Source organism: Planococcus citri, chromosome 2 (genome assembly GCF_950023065.1).
Source record: "Planococcus citri chromosome 2, ihPlaCitr1.1, whole genome shotgun sequence".
NCBI lineage: Eukaryota > Metazoa > Arthropoda > Insecta > Hemiptera > Pseudococcidae > Planococcus > Planococcus citri.
Window position 1 is genome coordinate 51,024,499 of NC_088678.1, and position 19,817 is coordinate 51,044,315.

Here is a 19,817-nt window from a genome sequence, read left to right on the forward strand (position 1 = left end):
TTTTTTTAAAGCTCATTATTTTATTTTGGGTAGTATTTTTTTTAGAAAAATAACTTGAAATCTGATAATTCAACTCGCCTACACAGACGTAGGTAAACAATTTATCGGTTGAATATAAAATATAAAATAGGTACCTACCTTACCTAGCATGGTTTGAAAAATTGTGATTAGGGTGACTATTGTTGAAACCGGAAGTTCTTATCGAATGCACGAGCCATTTTATTAGATTCATTTAGCATTCTTATACGTACATATATGAATAAGCAATCACCCTTTAGTGCCAGAATTTTTTACTCGTCAGAATATGGAAAAACTGTTGGTCAAATAAGCATGAAAAATTCAAAGTTATTTTTAGAGTTTAAATAGATTTTGGCTGATGCAATTGTATTTCCCGAATGAAACATTTTTCCAATACTAGGTATACTTCACTGAATCGTTAAAATGAATATTTTTTTCGTTCTATTCTGCAACCTACTTATTTACTTAATTTAAGTTACAATTTTCACTTTTAGGTAGGTAGGTATAAGTTCCCAGTTTAGATTAAAAGAGTATACTTCGAAAAAAATACATGGAACTGATTATTTTTGATTTTTGATAGCAGAAGGCATTGATTTTTTATAAAAAACTTTTAATCAAAATAATATTTATTATTTTTTTAGATCAAGAAATTTTAATGGATTTCTTTAGAAATATTGTTTCCAGTTGTTTAGACAATTTTCAATACCTAACAAATTTTTTCAATGAAAAAATACCATTTTTTGCTTTTTGAAAATATTTTCCAACGTTCTCGATTTCTTCAATAATTTAATTTTTTCATTAAGTAACATTGAAAAAAAAAGTTTACTAGAGAAAATTAATGAGTAACATGCTCGTTAATTGATTGGTGAATTAATTTTCTACAAAAAAAAAGAAATTACCAACTATACTCGTGGAGATAAAAATCTGAGTATAGGTTTATTTACTGAAGTAGACCTCTTCACCTCCCCTCCCCATCCAACCAATCCCATCCCGAATCGAATACCACCATTTTTATTAAACTGATCTGAAGCCTCCAATAAAAGTTGACTTTACTCTAGCAATTTCAAATACATAGCTTCACAGGGTGTTGTACTGCACCACCCAGGGAGGAGGGGCATGGTCAAAAAACAGGGCAGATTCATAGTCCATGACTCTGCTTAGCGCTTTTAGATAAGGATGATAGTATAGCATATACGTAACACCCGAGCTTCCTAGAACTTTGTGTATTTGAATCCCAATTATATTTACGCAACAGATCACAAGTGAGTAGTTCATGTTACGTAAATATGATGTCCATTCGGACCGGACACTCACATAGGGGCGCTAGTGAGCTGGCCAGAATGTTTACATTTTTCAGATGGGGCTTTCTTATCAGCGTTTATGAAAGCATTACTTTCAACGGTTAAAACTGAAAAATTAATTTGATGTACTTGCATTATTTTTACGATTATTATTGCATATTAATCATGACCGAATCATATTTTCATTTTTAACTTGTAAATTTAACGGTTTGGTAAAATATGACTGATAAGAAAGGGTTAAGAAAAAAGCCCCGTCTGAACTCTAGAACAATGGGCACACTAGTGCCATCTACGTGAGAGACCGGTCTGAATAAAGACAAGGCTCCACACCTCAACTTGTCTTATCTTCCAGATAGGAAGCCTGAATGACATAGACCTATCTCGGTGAATGGATGGAATACCCATGCTACGCATGGTGAGTCTGTGGATGACTGAAGTCAGTGTGGCTTGGACACTTGGAGCTCTCACAAGTCACAACACGTTCGTCAAGAGAGAACTAATCCACCAGATGGTACTATTATGTAACTAAACCGCCAGAATGCGTTTTTATGTAACTAAGATGAGAAGCAGCTGAATACAGAACAATTTTCTCTCACCTAAGCGATAGAAAATGCTGCAATTCCTCCCTTTACACGAATTTTAGACAGAATTAAATTTTCAACAGTCAAAGTTGATTACGTCTTCTAGAGTGATTTAAAATTGCTGGAGAAAACTCAACTTTATTTGGAGATTACAGATCAGCTTGAAAATAATGACAATCGATTTGGGATGGGGAGGGGAGTCAACGGCAGTAAATGAAAAGATTACCAGGTATTCATCTCTACATTTAGGTGATATTTCTTTTGTAGAAAATTAATGTACCGATAAGCTACTAATATTTCCACTATTTTCAAAAATTCTCCAAAAAACATTTTTCTTTTCATCACTATTTTTTTCATTTTTTCAATTTTGAATTAAATTTTTTGTTTTCGAGCCCTTGAAATCGTTTTTAGTTTTTTTTTCAATATCAATTAAAAGATTTATTTTCATTTTTTATTAATTATCAAACAAAATATCTTTCGATCAGATATTTTAATCCATTTCCTCAAAAAACTAAAAAGCGAATTTTATTTTTCTAAGAATTGAGAAAATTGTTGGTCTGTTTGATTTGATTTAATATTATTACAAATAATATGGTTGATTTTTTTCTTTTTGGCCATTTCAATAGGATTTTTTCCATTTCATAAATAGGTAAGTATTTATATAGGTAGGTATATTTTTTTTAATTTAAAAGAGGTTTCATTAATCTGCTTCCTAAAACAAAAATGATCCATTTTCATTTTTTCAACATTTTAACAAGGTCGGTATCATTTTTCTGCCATTTAAAAAAATTTCCAATTGTTTTTTTGAAAAATGACTTTTTTTTCTTTTCTTTTCATTTTTTGGGTATCTTATCAAGATTACATACCTATTCCATTTCATAAAATGAGTGTTTTTATTATTATTTTTTTTTTCATAGCAGGTCGGCTATTTTTTTCATTATACGCGTACTTAGAATTCTAGAATAAAAAACCAGCCATTTTTAGCACAACCCAAAAATTAGGCATTTTCATTATTCTTCAAAGTACCTAAAGCCAAGAATTAAAAAAATTTCAAGGGCATAAGAGAGACTGAAATTCCAATAAATCAAAGAAAAAGGTTGCCTCTCTCAGAAGATTTCTTCAATAATCTGCAATACATTAACAAAATTTCATCCGCAGTTACTAGGTTATAGGAATAGGTAAATCTAATAGATATACAATGAAACTATTCTCTTTATACATCGTAGTTACCTACGTAGGTGGATAGTTAGGTACATTTCTTTGTTCGGCGTTTATTTAATCCGGATTATTCATTCACTTTGTACGTTGTACGAGTAATTTTACTTTATCTGGCTTTTTTGGGAGGGAAATAGCGAATTAGAAATCTGTACGCGTACCTATGCAAAGGTACCTACTACCACCTACTATAAGCGAGCCTAAAAAACGTGAAATCACCCTAATGCAGAAGTGGTAAAATTCAAACAAGCGTAAAACAGCTTTCAATTCGTCTCAGTTCAAAGGCAAAAAATCCTTCTTTCTGGCAACTCCGAATACCGCAACAGAAACCTCATTTTGATCAAAAGGAATTCAAAACACCATTAGCGTTCAAACAAAGGATGTAAATTTTTCAAATATTACAAATTCAACAATGATAAACTTAGTTCATCAGTTAGTCAATCGTTGATTTTTAATTTCACATAGGCCTATATAGTTGTACTATGTACTTACCAACAAATTTCGAGTAAACGAGATGCCTTTGAAACATTTTTTCTTGCGAATTCTTCTTTTACTAGAGCAACGAATTGATTAGCGCAAGCATTCCAGTTATCTTTTATGCCACGAAGGCAAGTGGTGTATTTTAAATATTCTGTAAAAAAAGAAAAGAAAAACAAGGAAACTTGTAAAATGTACTTGACTTGTACTTGTCGCAATTTTTATAGTTTTAAAGAGAGGTATCCAAACTAGCAAAACATTTTTTGAACTGTATAAAGCTACATACCTATAAGATGGGTCGAAAAAACAATATGCAAAAATATATCTATTTGTAGCTAAAATTTCAAGTGCTAAAGTGCATTTTTCGATTTTTGGTAAATTTTTCAAAATCAAAGGGCCAAAAATCACAAAAAAATCAAAATTTCCCAAATTGACCTAGAAAGCTGAAATTTGAAATGTGCCCTATTTTCGATCTGCTAAAATCGATTAGAAACGATTTTGAACCGTTTCGAGCAGTTCGAAAGCTTCCAGAAGATTTTTAAAACTTGAAATTTTCACAAAATTTTACCAAATGGAGTTGGAAATGAGAAATTTACTCTGCGCTCAGATTTCAATACGCTATCAAGTCGACTGCAAGTGGTTTCCAGTCGTTTTGGAGCTTCCAGCGATTTTTTCAGAACTCTTTGATCATACAGCAGATTTTTGAAGCTTGAAAATTTCATAAAATTTTACCAAATGAAAATGAAAAGCTGAAATTCATTTTGAGCACGTTAAAATTAAAATACGAAGAGAATTTCTGCTCCCCAACACGATTTGGTAAAATTTTGTTGAAATATCAAGTTTCAAAAATCTGCTAGAGGCTCCAAAACTTCTCAAAACGGGTCGAAAACATTTTCAGTCGATTTGGGAAGTTGAAAAAAAGTTAAATACAAAATTTTAGCTTTCTCGGTCAATTTGATGAAATTTTGATTTTTTTCTCATTTTTGAGCCAAATTTGGTTTTTAAAAATTTACCTCAAATCAACGCACTTCAGCGCCTGAAATTTTGGCTCTTTCTATCTAGCTTTGTCCGATTCAAAAATGTTCGTGCCACATAATATTATTTCAACGGATGTCTTCAAAGCCCTATAGATTTTTTTTTGATTTTTCACATCAATAATTTTTTTTGTGAATAAAAACTCAAATTTTTATTCAAAAAGAATAGATTTTCAAAAAAAAATCAAAGATGTTACGAAAAAATGAAAAGAAACAGAATTGTAGAGGGCAAAATTCCCCACATTTGAAGTTCAATTTATTTTTTGCCTCTGATACTGTGTTTTTGAAGAAATTCGAGGTAAAGCTAGAAAGTTCCACTTGAACAGATTGTTTGTGGTAGGTAGACCTACATGAACTAGAATTTCTGGAACTTCCTTTTTCTCAAATCCATTTTCTTGATGAAAAAATAGAAAAACGAGATACATAAACGTATAATATGAGCCTTTCGTTTCGGAATTTTTACCAACCAAAGCCGAGAATATATTCATTATACTTTTTTTAATATTAAAAAAAATCCTCACAAAATGTTATTAATAATTACAAGATTACGCAACGAAACAGGATTTCGCGTGGCTAAATATTTAGCGTGACACTTTCACAGCGAGCTGAGCTGGAAATTAAATTACGTTACCCAAATGGCACATCGTTAAGTGCATGCTGTCGAATTCCACTTGAAATAATTTCACAAAAGCCCACAAGTGTACTCATAAATCTGGACCAAGTATAACGACACTTTCAAAGCTTACCTTTCCTGTTTCCTCACTATACTCACGGAACTTGACAAATAATGAAACGTTAATCTATTTCTGTTTTTAGAAATCTGAGAGCAGGACGAAATAGCGTAACCATTCGCCTGAATAAAAATTTTCAGACGTCGTGTAATGGTAAAATTTAAGTAGGTAGATATTACTACGTTCGAATATACTTCGGAGCTGGAAATTTTTTAGAAAATTATTCGATCGACGAAAGAACCAAATGTAAATTAGAAGATAATATCGTTATACCTGAGCAGATTAGCATACATCATAAAGAAAATTTGGCAAAAATTTCGAATCAAATTGCCTATACAAAATACCTATTTTCATCTCTAGTCTCTCTAATAGGCAAAATGAATTATTCCGTTTGATACGAGTAAAAGTCATCGCAAAACTCTGTATATTATGCTCTCTCTAGGTTTATTTTTCAAATCACCGAAGCACGTCTCATGGCACAGCTTCGAATTAAATCACTTTCTGAACACATACTCGTACGAATAAAAGTTTCTAATATTTTTTTAAAAAGGCAAAATTTCGACAAAATTTTCCACATTATGACCGCAATACAAATTACATACGCGTATTTTCGTATTCGCCCAAAAACACTGATGGCGAATTGAAATTCGAAAATATTCATTGACCATCGTTTCAGTCTAGGCAACGAGAGCGTGACTTGAATTTTCAATACGATAACCAAATTTTAAGCTGCGGCGTGGTGTTTTGTTTATACAAAGCCGTAACATTTAAAGCGATCCTCTCTACCACGTGTTTCTTTAACGTTCGATGATGTTTGAAAGAATTACTCCGAGGACCTTTTAATAGCTCCTTTTCTCGCTTGTTAATTATATATCAGAACAAATTTCGTATAGAGTCGACTTCGGAATCGCGATAAACCTCGTAAAACCGGCATTTACCGTGAAATGTAAATGGTTTTATAACGATTAAGGCCGTCTTTTTGATAAATGGCGCATTTAAAATTCTACTTTATGGCAAATTTTATCAAATAAAAGAACAGCGTATTTTCTTTTAGCAGCACTAAGTGTAATAATTGTTTTACTAACCGGAACAAATTTCATATTTACTTTAATATAAAATTAGAATTAGCTAGGCTGTAACACCTTTGAAATCCCTGCTTCCGACTAACTTTAATTCGTATAAACGCGTCTATTCATTTTAAAATTGTAATTGTGTATCCTACTGTAACGGTTGAAATCGGTTTTAATGAGATTACCTAAAATATTAATTATGGTGAGCGCATAAAAAAGAAAAATTTGAGTTATTAGAGAGACAATAAGAAATACCTCCTTATTCGACCTCCGAAACATTTTGAGTTCTCACTCCTCTTCACTCTTCGTTTCTTTTTTATAACAAACCGAGCCAGGAGCCCAAATTTGAGAAATTAGTGCTCTCAAGCCACAACAGAAGGAATCGACATATAATGCATTGTGATTTTACAGACTTTTTTTCAAAATTGTAGCAATTGAAAAGAGCACTAAAAGGTATTTCTTATTTTTAAGACTTTTCAATTTTTTTAAAAATTTGATCAGTATTAAGAGGGATAGGGAGGAGGTGCGTCGCACAGTGGTCCCTGAGAATTTCTATGCGGCCAAAATTCCAAAAAATGAAGAATAATGCCCACCCAAAACAATAATCACATTTTGATTATTACCCTTCAAGGCGTCTAGTATCGCATGTGACAACCGCCTAAATGTCGAATTCGTTGCTATAGCAACGCGGAAAGTTGGAGGTTTCTACCATGAGCTGGTTCTGCGATTAATGTGCGCGTTTTTAAAACCTCGCGCAACGTGTTACAAATGTGCTAGTGAAACACATGGTTATATCAATTGATAGCATTTTTCACGCTGATTTCAAATCTACATTCGTTTTTATGTTTCGAAGTACCTATATCAAGCCGAGCATCGAGCTTTTAAAGAGAGTACATTTTTGACATTTTCATTTTCACAAAAGTATGCTTACAAAAATTGCTTGGAATTTCTTGGAAAAATCAAGAGCATACATTTCATTCTTAATGTATGTATTTTGACTACCAATCGTTACTTTTTGCTACGAGCTGCTACCTTGGAAGAAAATGTTACAAATACGTTCAAAATTGAGCTGAAAAAGTTTGAATATGCGATTTTCTCAGAAATTTTGTTTCTTCTATAGCTTCATGTGAAGGCAAGGTCGGCTCTGGTTATGACGTCACTGTTTTACACTCGTCAGCAGTTTGAATGTTACATTGCTGACGATTAGCGATCTGTATTTAGTTGAAATGAGGAGGATAGCCATTTGCCCTCGTGGTGTAAAGCTTGATGCGATGGATCGGGGAGATGAAGGTTGTGGGTTCGAATCTTGGTAAACCCAGAATTTTTTAAATTAGGAATCAATGTTTTTTTTGATAAAGTTTTGTGAAGGAGTGCTGATTTAAAAAAAAATGATATAAAATGCAAATATCAAAGTTGACTTTTTTTTCAATTATTTAAAATGAATTATAACAAGTTTTGATCAGAAAATTAATTTTATTGCTATTACCTACTTATCATTTTTCAACTGAATATTTTACAATTTACCAAGAAGTGATTATATTAAATGGGGTCTGGGGGCTAAATATTTCTCTCCAATATTAAACAAAATAGAATAATTGAAGCGAAAATGAATTAATAAAGCAGCAACGTAACATTCAAACTGCGGATGAGTGTAAATTGTCCAGGAAAATTAGCATTCCCCAGGGAAAAGTTTGATAACAAGCTGAATTGGTATAAATACGGTGAATCCAGTGCACGATTCTCCCTTTTTTGTGGACCCTAAGCACCCCAAATTTGGTTTTTTGCGTAGAAGTTCAAAAATATGCATTTTTATGCAAAAATGCTTCTCATTGATTTTGTTCTACTCAAAATTCCCCTTTGAATGAAAGGGCGGCGAAGTTTCCAACCCCAAGGAGGGTGGACCTATGGTCACTCGAAGAGGGGGTGCTTGAAATTCCAAAATAAGTAATTGAGATGTTCATATTCAACTTTTTCTGCATGAAAAATGTATTCAATAACGTCACAATCTCTAACGAGCGAGGGTCAATTTTTGGAACACTACCCCCTCCCTTATGGGCCACATTTTGATTTTGGGTAAAATAGTTTACAGAAACTATGTTAGAAGGTTCAAAAATATGCATTTTGATATCCTACTTGATTTTTTTGAAAATTTCAAAATTTTACCCTCTCCCCTAGAAGCTCTATTGAAAGTTCAAAAACATATGTTTCATACCACACATGATTTCTTGGAAATTTTGAAATTCAAAGCCTTCCTGTGGAAGGCCCATTGAAGTTTTGAGTAAAATAGATCACAGAAATGTATTTAGAAGTTTCGAAAACATACATTTGGATACCCCATATCATTTTTTTTGAAAATTTTGAATATTCACTCCCCCTCCAGAAGCTCCAATGAAGTTTTGAGTGAAATAGTTCCCAGAAACGCATTTAAAAGGTTCGAAAACATACATTTTGATACCCCACATGATTTTTTTGAAAATTTTGAAATTCAACTCCCCCCACCAGAAGCCCTAATGAAGTTTTGAGTGAAATGGTTTCCAGAAACGTGTTCAGAAGGTTCAAAAACATACATTTTGATATGTCACATGATTTTTTTGAAAATTTTGAAATTCAACTCCCCCCTCCAGAAGCCCTAATGAAGTTTTGAGTAAAATGGTTTCCAGAAACGTATTCAGAAGGTTCAAAAACATACATTTTGATATGTCACATGATTTTTTTGAAAATTTTGAAAATCAACTCCCCGCTCCAGAAGCGCCAATGAAGTTTTGAGTAAAATGGTTTCCAGAAACGTGTTCAGAAGGTTCAAAAACATACATTTTGATATGTCACATGATTTTTTTGAAAATTTTGAAATTTCGCTCCTTCCTCCAGAAGCTGCCTGAAGGTTTAGAGCAAAAATGGCTCAAAAAATGAATTCAGCACCTTTGAAAACCCCCATACTGTGAATTTCAGAATTTTGGCCACATAGAAATTCTCAGGGACCACGTGCGTCGTCTCCCCATGGATGTTGAGATCCTAGTTTGAAAGTAATTTTGTTGAAAAGAGAACAATAAGTTATCAGCACAAATAATACATATATACCTATTAGAATTTTTAGATGGTAGCTTTCATTTTTTAAATTCTACGTGAAAGTTCATACTTTCAGGTTTTTATTGATTTAAAATCTGATATTTATTTTTTCTGAAACCGCATAAGCAGTTTTTCTCCAAGTTCAACTAATCATGAGATGTCGAGATATAAGCGTTCAAAGTTAGACACTTTCATAAAAATCACAACGGTGTGTAAATTACAAGCCCCCTCTCCTCAAAATAAAATACAGGGATGACAATGGTTATTTCGCTTTACTCTCAAAAAGATACCACAAAAAAAAAGTAAGTAGCTCTGTATTAAAAGGAAAACGCGTATTTGCGGCAAACTGGTTATGCAATTCTATTAACATCTTAGGAAATATTCTACGATTTGCGTCTATGGAGATCTGAAGGCAAAACAACACCGAGCACAATTTTGATTCAAAATCATCACCTCTTCATGCTGGATGAAAATCTGATAAGTTACCTACTTTCAAAATGGCCAAAGCTTTGAAAAAAATAAGACAAAACATTAAAAGGCATCAAAATTTGATCATTTTAAATAATTTCACACAAGCTGGACAGGTACATTTCAAAAAAATTAAGCTCGCAATATTGTTGAAAAAAATAATTATTATTATCTTTAAAAAAAAGTTTCCAAATTGATAGAAAGCGTCACTTACAATTAATCTGAACTTGTGAAGTTATAGCTACGATTTTATTTGAACCCATTGAGTTATTTTTAAACATACATATGTGAATATAGAAGCCTGCCGGAGGCTCCAAGATGGCTCAATCACACCTATTTCCGGCAATCGGGGCGGTATGATTGAAAATATGGCGCAAATTCAATCATTTATGCAACTTTCTATTTTGATTGCATTAGTTTTTATTAGACGATTCATAAACCGAATTGGAATCCCCAAATTTTGTCCAAATCAAGAAAGAAATTTAGTCCTTGAAATTCAGAATTGTGATGGTTTTAAATCACAACTTCGAATTTTTTAGGTATCGTTTGCAGAAAAATTTGCCAACATTTTTTTCCAATCTATTTTTTCAAAGTTTTTCTTTCATCCATCAAAATTCAAAAACGATAAAGTACGGTGAAAAATCGTTTTTGATGATGATTTCTCACCAAAAATTTTTTTCAGAAAAATAACTCATTTTGTAGGTAAGTATCTAATGAAAAAAATTTTTGTGAAAATGAATATAATATAAATTTTACGACTGGGAAGTCCTTTATTTTTTGAAAAAACTCCTTTTTCAAGCAGTTTTTGCTTTCCAAAAAAATTTGATTTCTTGCAGAAATTACATACTAAAAATTGTGAAAAAGCTTTGTTTTTTTGGTTAAAATTTTCAAAATTGTCAAGAAGTATCTCCCCCTCGAATTACCAAATAAATTTTGATTTTTACAAACTGCCAAAAATCTTGCTTTTATGAAATTTCAGAAAAAACTAGCCCAAATCGCTTACTAAAAAATTATACGGTTTTTTTTTGTTAAAATTGTAAACAAATTTCGCTTTTTTGGTCAAAACTACCAAAAAGATCTTGCTTTACATCGAAATCTCGTTTTTTTTGCCAAAATAACAGTCACAAAATCTTACTTTTCGTTAAAACTGCCACAAAGTGTGTTTAAAAACTCTCTGGTGAAATTTTTGATTTTCTAAATGACATCTCCTATTAACAACCAATTTTTGAAAAACAACGAAAACGAACAATATGTCTGGATTTGAAATAACAGAAATAGATTTTGGGAAAGTGGGTCGAAATGAATTGAAGAAAAGGTAATCGCTAATACAGTTTGGTTGCCATCAAGGGTACTTTTCCTAAAAGAATCTCAAAAAAGGATAAATCTTCCAATTGACTAATTTCATATTTGGAGCCTTGATCTTCAAAAAAACTACGCACAACTCAAACTCTGGTCGACGGGAAAAACACATCTACCCACAAAGAGCCAAAGTATCAACCATAATGATGACATAAAAACATCCAAGGTGAGGTAAAAATTTCGCGACCCATCAATTTATTATTTCAACACACTTTCCATCCGAGGTTCCTCTTCGTCTTTCCACTCGGTGTTCAAAAAATTGAAAACAAATTGATTTTTTTCACGTCGCTCGCTGTCAGCATTATTGTATGTGTGTTTATTTTATAAGCCTAAGTGCGAAAGATGGTTTCGCCATTTATTTACGTATTTATTGCCACCGTAGATTCTTGAAAATAAACTCAAGACGGAGACGCCGAATTCCGACGTAATAAACGAATGCCCCTGAAAAGCACAAAAATGTCGGCCAAGTAAAAATACATGTATCTTTCCAAGTAGCCTATACACGGACAACGATTTATTTCTCTGAAAGTTTTTATAAATCGTTCATAATTGGAGGCCAATACCACGTATATACGTAAAGCAGAAGATGTTAAGATTTGACTCAAACTAATGGTTTGAAACTACATATTTTACTACGCATATTTCGTTTTTTACATCCTCATTTCGTAACCATTTTCTGTCGCCCTATTTCCACCAAGATTCTTCTCTTCAAAATGAATTTCGCCCACCTCGGATTTATATAGCTACCGCGTTGTTTATTTATCGATACTTATTTTTCACTCGTCATTCGTATAAATACGTAGCTGTAGCAATGGGAATATCTTTATTTTGGCGTTATAAAAAATAAAATTAAAAAATAGCCTTAAAAATAAATCAAAACAAGTTTTTTTTTTCTTCTAAAAAGACAAGAATTTGCGTCGAAGGTTTTCCAATAAAAATTCATTTGAAGGGAGAAAATTACCGAAGAAATGTTTCATCTAAAAAATTATTTCGAATATTTAAAATATTTGAGAAAAAAAAATCAAAGTAATTCCTGTATCTTTAAAGATTAAAAAATTTTCGTTTCTCAGCGATTTAAAAAAAAGAGACATGACCGGGGTCAATTTTCGTCGTCGATTTGAATTGAGAATAAATTAAGCGAAACAAGGTTTCGTGATTTTATCCGGTATTACACTCTTACGAGTATATCACAGGAAAAATATGTTAATATGAATTTATCGAGAATAAAGTTTTTTGCCGGAACGCGATATGTGGCATAACTCTTATTGAACTTTCTGATAAATGAGACTTTGAACGCAAAATCTCTAACGTTGCGGCGGAAATTTCATATCTATACACCCGAAATAACCCATCCGGTGAAATATTTTGTGTCGCTCTTATGTGAGGTTGCTAAAATATCCAGATATAATGAAATTTTCCTATCTCGAGACATGATTCATAAATCAATCTTGCACCTTGAGCTTTACCTATACCTAATATGTTTTACAAACTGTGGATACTGGATATACACGTTAGATAAGTAGATAGATACAGGATACTAGGTACATATGCGTGTATTAGAGAAATAAAGGAGGAAAAAACAATCGAGTACTTATAGGGTTCTGCACACACAGGTCCACTTTAAGCTTATTACTGGTAGCGTGGTTTAATCAAATATCGCCTCGTCATTTTTCTCCCTTCATGGAAGATGGAGCTGCGAGAGGGAAATAATCGAGAGGAGTAATTGAAGCAAGAACGTTGTGAGACGAAGAATGGTCGAATTGCACAAATTTTTCTTCGTAATTCTAAAATAAATAATTTTACAAATGAGATCCTCTGATCACTACAAAATGTGGCCCAAACTGACCTGGGTTAAAATTTTGAAAATTGAGAATTCATCGTGATTAATGGCAACACTTTTCTCCTTTTAACTGAGCTAATGGTCCAAAATTTCTTTCAACTTAGAGTCAACTTTCAGAATTAAATTTTCAAATTCGTCGAACGATAAAATTTCCAGTCGACTAATTAACACAGCAACGTCAAATGAAACAATAACTTCGTCAAAATAAATATCTCATTTGTCGATCTGCGTCTACACAATCCAACAAATCCATTACAACAGCACAGCGGAAACACGTCAATTTGTTTATTGTGAAACGCTTTCAAATAATCAAGGGCAGTCACAACATTGTTGATAATTTATAAATCATGTCGCGCTCGCTATCTCACGTCTCGCCTCATCCATATCTATAGCACGCTAATTACCTACTAAATTTCAACTTTAATATACTTGAGAACTGAGAACAACTTCCAAAACTCTTGAATTGTCTGAATGTGCACGGTTAATTTACTACGAAATTTCATTCGAAAAAGGAAAAACCTCCCTTCAACGTGTTCATCGCATTGAAAAACTAATAAGTAGGTAAGTTAAGTAGGTACAACTAAAACTGACCAGTTTGAAAACGTGCATCGTCGCATAAGAACTTGAACGTGTATTTCGCTCCCATAACGTTATTCTCGATACTTTTCTTTTGTTCGTTGGATAAACACGATGAGGAATAATCGTCGACGCATTTCATGCCTGTTTTGAATGCTCTGTAAAAATCGTAAAATGTTATTATTTTCACAACGTGAAATGAAGACCTAAGGTAAGTACATAAAGTTGCTGGCAAAGTTGAAAACTCGTAATTACGAAAACGAGTGGGCAGAATTGCATATAAGCGATGTCTACCGAAAAAAAAAATATTAGCTTGAAATCGACGTAGGTGCTTACAAATACGAGTAAGTAATAAGCAGATGATACATATACATCGAGTCTCAGAATATCACGTGCTAATCGTAAAAATAAAGCTAGAGTTGATTTTAGAAAATATAAAATTAAATTGATTCCGAATAGCATGAACATTTTTCGAACAGATAAACTGACAATTGAATGAAAATAATATCCAAAAATCTTTAAAGTTCTAAAGAGTTTACTCATATGGTCATTTATGAAGGAGGGGGGGGGGTGGACGGAGTTTTGATAATAAATAATCCTCAGTACCAATAATGAGAAACCTACGTACTTTGATAGCACTTTTCAGACCTTGATAGGTAGGGAAAATATTTTGAGAGGACGGAAGAGAAAAAGAGAATAAAGGCAGATGGAAGGGAATGGAGGGGAAGGAGAGGGGAGGGGTGTTGAAAAGACGGTAGTCACAGTGTTTCGACATTACAACGCATTTTCATCTCATTTCAAAATACGCTCTCTTGAGAAACATTATACTGATATATCGTATTTACGGCAAACTAAGTAGGCAAATTATTTTGCATATGTGCTTATATTTTTCAAAACCATGAACAAGGGTCTAATAAAATTTCAAAATGAAAAAGTAGGACTCGGGCACGTCAATATTTCGCTTTTTTCTAATATTTTTGGATATTCCAAGCGCTTTTAACGGAAGAAGGGATGTCAAAAATATCTGTACTATTTTAATTTTTCATTTTCAATGTATTTTTCGAACACCCTATCCATGGCTTTTTTAGGAGAAGAGGGGAGGAGATCAAAACTTTTTATACTTCAATTTTTCGCTGTTTCAACGTCCTCGAATATTCAATGTGTTTTCTTTTCGGGAGTAGAATGTTACAATAGGTACCTTTGACTTTTTCAGCTTTTCATTTTTCAAAATTTTTAAATGTCTTCTAAACGTATTATTAGTAATGAAATTTTTACAATAATTTTTAACGAACGTATTTGTTCTAAAATAATAAACCTAAATCAAGACTTTGAAAATGAAATCACTTTTGAAAAATAATCGAAAAAAAATGTACTTTTTGATAAAAAAGCAAGACAAAATCAGAACTTTGCAGGATTAGCAGAACTGTTGGACTGTGGACACCCTAAAAATGGGCATTCATTAGGATGTATCAGGGTGTCTAACAGAATTTCAAAATGAAAAAAAAGGACTTAAAAAAGGAGTTTTAGTAGGACTTTCAGTAGGTCATTTTTCGATCACTTATGGAATTTTTTGAGGTTGGGGGGGGGTCGATTTTTTTTTCAAGGTGAGAGGTTCAAAATTTTCATTCAAGTATTTAGCCAAAGAAATTTTAGCAGGACCGTTTTTGAACACTTGAAAACTGAAAATGAAAAAAAAACAAATGGGCACGAGCAATGTGATGGCAAAAGCTTTCGGAAATTAATATTCCGAGAGGCATAAAAACGATGGCATTCAAAACGGGCCCGAGCAAAGCGAGGGCGAAAAGCTTTCGAAAATCAGTATTTCGAGAGGTACAAAAACAAAGTTTGCTTGTGTGATGAATTATTAATTTATGGTTTGCTTCAAAATTTTAAAATTTGAATTATGATTATTTTTGGAAATTTAAAACCAGAAAAAGAAAAGCTAACGGGCCCGAGCGAAGCGAGGGCAAAAGATTTATAAATTCAACATTTTGAGAGGTATGAAAATGATGTTTTTTTTTGTGTAATAAGTTACCTACATATATTTTGCTGCAAAATCTTAAAATTTAAATTATGATTCAACACCCCAATTCAAAAAAAAAAAAAAAAGAAAGAAAAGAAAAGAAACGAAAAAATTCAAACTTGAAAAAGAAAAGCAAACAAACCCGAGTGAAGCAAGGCTAAAAGTTTTCAAAATTTCATGTTTTGCAGAGAAGTAAAAAAAATCTGTAAGGAAGGAGGAGTTTATTTTTCTGATTCAAACATCAAACTTTGAACATTTCTTGAATTCAAACAATAAGTCACTTATTTTGGAAAAAAGGTGTCATAGGCAAAAAAAAGGACTTTAGTAGAATAAATAGGATAAATAGGAGTGTTAGACACCCTGTGTATGAACTGTACTTTTTCTTTTCCATCTTTCTTTCAGTAAAATTTAATTCGAAAATAAATTTTAGTAATTCAGAAAACTTTGGATTTTTTTTTTAAAAATCCGCTATTTTTTTCACAGCATTTGAACGTGGACATTTCAAAAACAATTATGATACACTCCAGGAAAAGGTACAGAAAGTGGGCAAAGTTGATTTTGAAATATACCCTAAAATAGGGGTGGGGATTTTTGGCCATTTTGGGGTTATGATGGGAATGGATAGCCGAAGTCTTGAGGTTTACGAGGTAATGGTCAACATCGCCATCTGGTGTCTCTCCTTTAGCCTGTAGAGCGCATTAAATAATAATTTGAAAAAGTTACAATAAGTCAGTAACAGGGTTTTTTGAGTTGTAGGGACTACATCTGTGTATGTACCTCTGCACAAGAAAGGCTCAAAGATGGAATGCTTGAACTACAGAACTATATCACTGATATCACACGCAAGCAAGGTACTACTGGCAATCATACATGAGCGTATCAAAGTGTACATCCTGCCACTGATACCTTCAGAACAGGCGGGTTTTGTGCCAGGAAGAGGCAGAAGAGAACAAATCCTAAACATACGCCAACTGATTGAAAAGGCAAGCAAATTCAACAAGCCATTGTACAGCTTCATTGACTATGAGAAGGCATTTGACAATGTGAAGTGGAAGATCCTCTGGCAAAACCTCAAAAAGCTTGGAGTACCACAGCACCTTGTCAGTCTCATGGAGAGTCTGTATGAGGACAATATGGCATAGGTGAGAGTTGAAGGAGAGCTCACCAATCATTTCCATACAGCAAAGGGAGTAAGACAGGGATGCATACTAAGCCCAATTCTCTTCAATGCATATGGAGAATGGGTAATGAGAACTGCCCTAGAGGATTGGGAAAGGGAGTCAGAATTGGAAGAAAGACATTGTCAAACTTACGATATGACAATGACACAACCCTCCTTGCAGAGACACCAGATAAGATGAAGGAAATGCGCAGGAAAATTGAAGAAGCCATGCAATGAGGCAGGCCTGAGGGTCAACAAAGGAAAAACGAAAATAATGATAGTTGATAGGGGGCAAAAGAACACACCTGAAATATTGGAGATTGGTGGTATAGAGGTTGTACAATGTACAGGACTTTGTGTACCTTGGTTCATTAATAACGAATCAGGGAAGCTCAGCAGGAGAAATCAGGAGAAGGTTGGCTATAACAAAGATAGCAATGGGAAAGCTCAACTGGATATGGAAAAGCCACAACATAATGAAGGCCACAAAGCTGAGAATTGTAAGAACGCTAGTCTTCTCCATCTTCCTGTATGCGTCGGAGTGCTAGACAATACCCAAGGCAGATCAAGATAAAATTGACGCATTCGAAATATACTGCTACAGACGCATGCTAATGATATCATGGGTCCAGAAAAGAACAAATGTGTCAATGTCAATACTTCAACAACTGAGTGTAAAGGAAAGGCGAAGCACAGTCATTAGGAGACGAATACTGCGCTACTTCGGACACATCGTGAGACAGGACAACTTGGAAAAATTGACAGTCCAAGGCCACATAGAAGGCAAGAGAGGAAGGGGAAGATCACCCACCCGATACACGGACTTGATCAAGAAAACTGCCAAAATGTTACTGGGAGAATGCATGAGAAAGGCCGAGGACAGAGATAGCTGGAGGGAACTGGTTGTGGGGATTTTGTAGTCACAATGTCCGGATACGAGCAAGCGAGGAAGAAGAAGAAGATTGAAACAGTGACTGTCTCAACCACAAGACCATACCTGGGTCTGAAAACACCTATGAGTTTTTTTTTATATAAAACATTAACTTTCAAACATTCCAAAAAAAAAAATTCAATCACTCAAATTTTTGTAAGATGGGTGATTTTTGATTCTCTTTTTAATTTTTGTCCATATAATAATTTTTCAACCCATCATTTGGAATTGGGAAAATTGAAAGAGTTGATATAATTTTAACATAGGTAGGTAAATAATTCGATGCTCCTAAATTTTCAAGTCAATAAACTTTTAAAAAGTTTTCACACTTGTATTGCTTAAATCATTAAACGATGTGATTGCTGTTACCAAATACCAACACCCCTTCTGTCCGGCCCCTACACTCAGAAAGAACTTTTCCGTTGAATTTTATTTATTTTTACATTATTAAAAAAGCGATTGAACTTGATCTTAAAAATACCCTTTATCTATACTCAATATAACTTTATTTTATTCTCGTCATTGTACGTATACTAAAATTAATGAAATTAACTAAAGGGCACAATCTATCTCGAAATTTTAATTAAAATTTTCCAAAGAATTAAAAACCTGACGTAAAAACTAATCGCTTATGTCTTTGTTTTCGCTAAACATACCAGGGCATCTAAAAAAAAAAGGTAAAAATATTAAATAAGGAGAAAAAGGGTGACGTTATATTTTGAAAAGAAAATAGGTTCGCACCAGCAAGACCTACATAATGGAAATTGTTTATTAAATTAATTCAACGTTTACTCGGTGACTCCTAATTTAATTGTTTCGCAAATAAAATACCTACATATCGATATCCTGAGCTTTTTTTCACGATAATAGGTAGGTAAGGTATGTCAAAGGTATACATAACATCAATACCTACACGTGCGTAACTAAACTATATACATTCTGATTCTTTTGAACTTATCAATACATCACATGCTGTGTCATCATAATACACGAACTTCAAACTAATAACAAAAATTGCCTTCGCATTTGCAAAAAAATATATGTATTATGATGCAAGGTTTCAAATTACTTCGATAGGTACTCCATACGTCAAAATAATATCTTCGTTCGTACAATTAATTTTCAGCGCAGGTGGATTGGTCTATAGGTAATATGTACGTAGATATCTGTATCTGCGATATTTTCACTTTTAAAACGCATCAAACACGTCGACATTCCATTTTCCTATCATTCGTTCAAACTACATCACGACATAAAATGAATTAATTGCTGTAATATCGCCAATTGCAGCTTTTATAGCTCATCGTTTGGGGGAAAAAAATCACCCACCCTATCGATTAAGCCACCCGAGAGAGTAGGTATTTTTTTCAGGAACTATTCCAAACATCGACATAGTATCCAATTAATTATTAAATCTGATAAAGTACGAGGTGAAAATCCCGCCAAAAACATTTCATAAACGTTAATCATTAAATTTTTAACAACTAAACAAAAAATTTAATTCGATTTCCCGTTCCTCGTTCACTTTCATCAAGTGGTTTATTTTCATTGAACAAAGGGACACTTTAATGTAAGTAGTATACCCGTGCGTTTAAACCCAGCCTGCGGCTTGGTTTAAGCGCTCGGGTAGGAGGTTGTTGGAACTACGAAAAGGTAGCGGATGACGACGCGGTGGTAATGGAACCAGTTTGGTTATGAATTCGTACTGCTAAGGGATGTTTTTAGGAGAGGGGTGGCGAGGTATGCACGATGAAAATTTTAAAAAAAAAAAAAAGATGACGAAAATATTATTTTTAAAGGAATCTTTACTTACACTTACCAGGTCTCTACTTTGAAATAAAATGTTACGTACTATGCAACAGTTTCAATAATTACTATACATATGCTTTTTCATAAAAAAGTACCATTTTAAAATGTGGCCCCAATTGATACTCTTAAGAAATTATACCATTTCACTCTTACCAA

General features: G+C 33.2%; 1 protein-coding gene across 1 annotated transcript in view; it reads right to left on the bottom strand.

The window, feature by feature from the left end:
• Positions 1 to 19,817, bottom strand: part of LOC135836368 (uncharacterized) — an 85,069-nt gene that overhangs the window by 4,236 nt on the left and 61,016 nt on the right. The window contains exons 3-4 of the mRNA XM_065351162.1: positions 13,752 to 13,894; positions 3,608 to 3,746 (exon numbers count right to left, since the gene is read on the bottom strand). Coding sequence (XP_065207234.1) covers positions 3,608 to 3,746; positions 13,752 to 13,894 — 282 coding nt within the window. The remainder of the gene's footprint in view (positions 1 to 3,607; positions 3,747 to 13,751; positions 13,895 to 19,817) is intronic.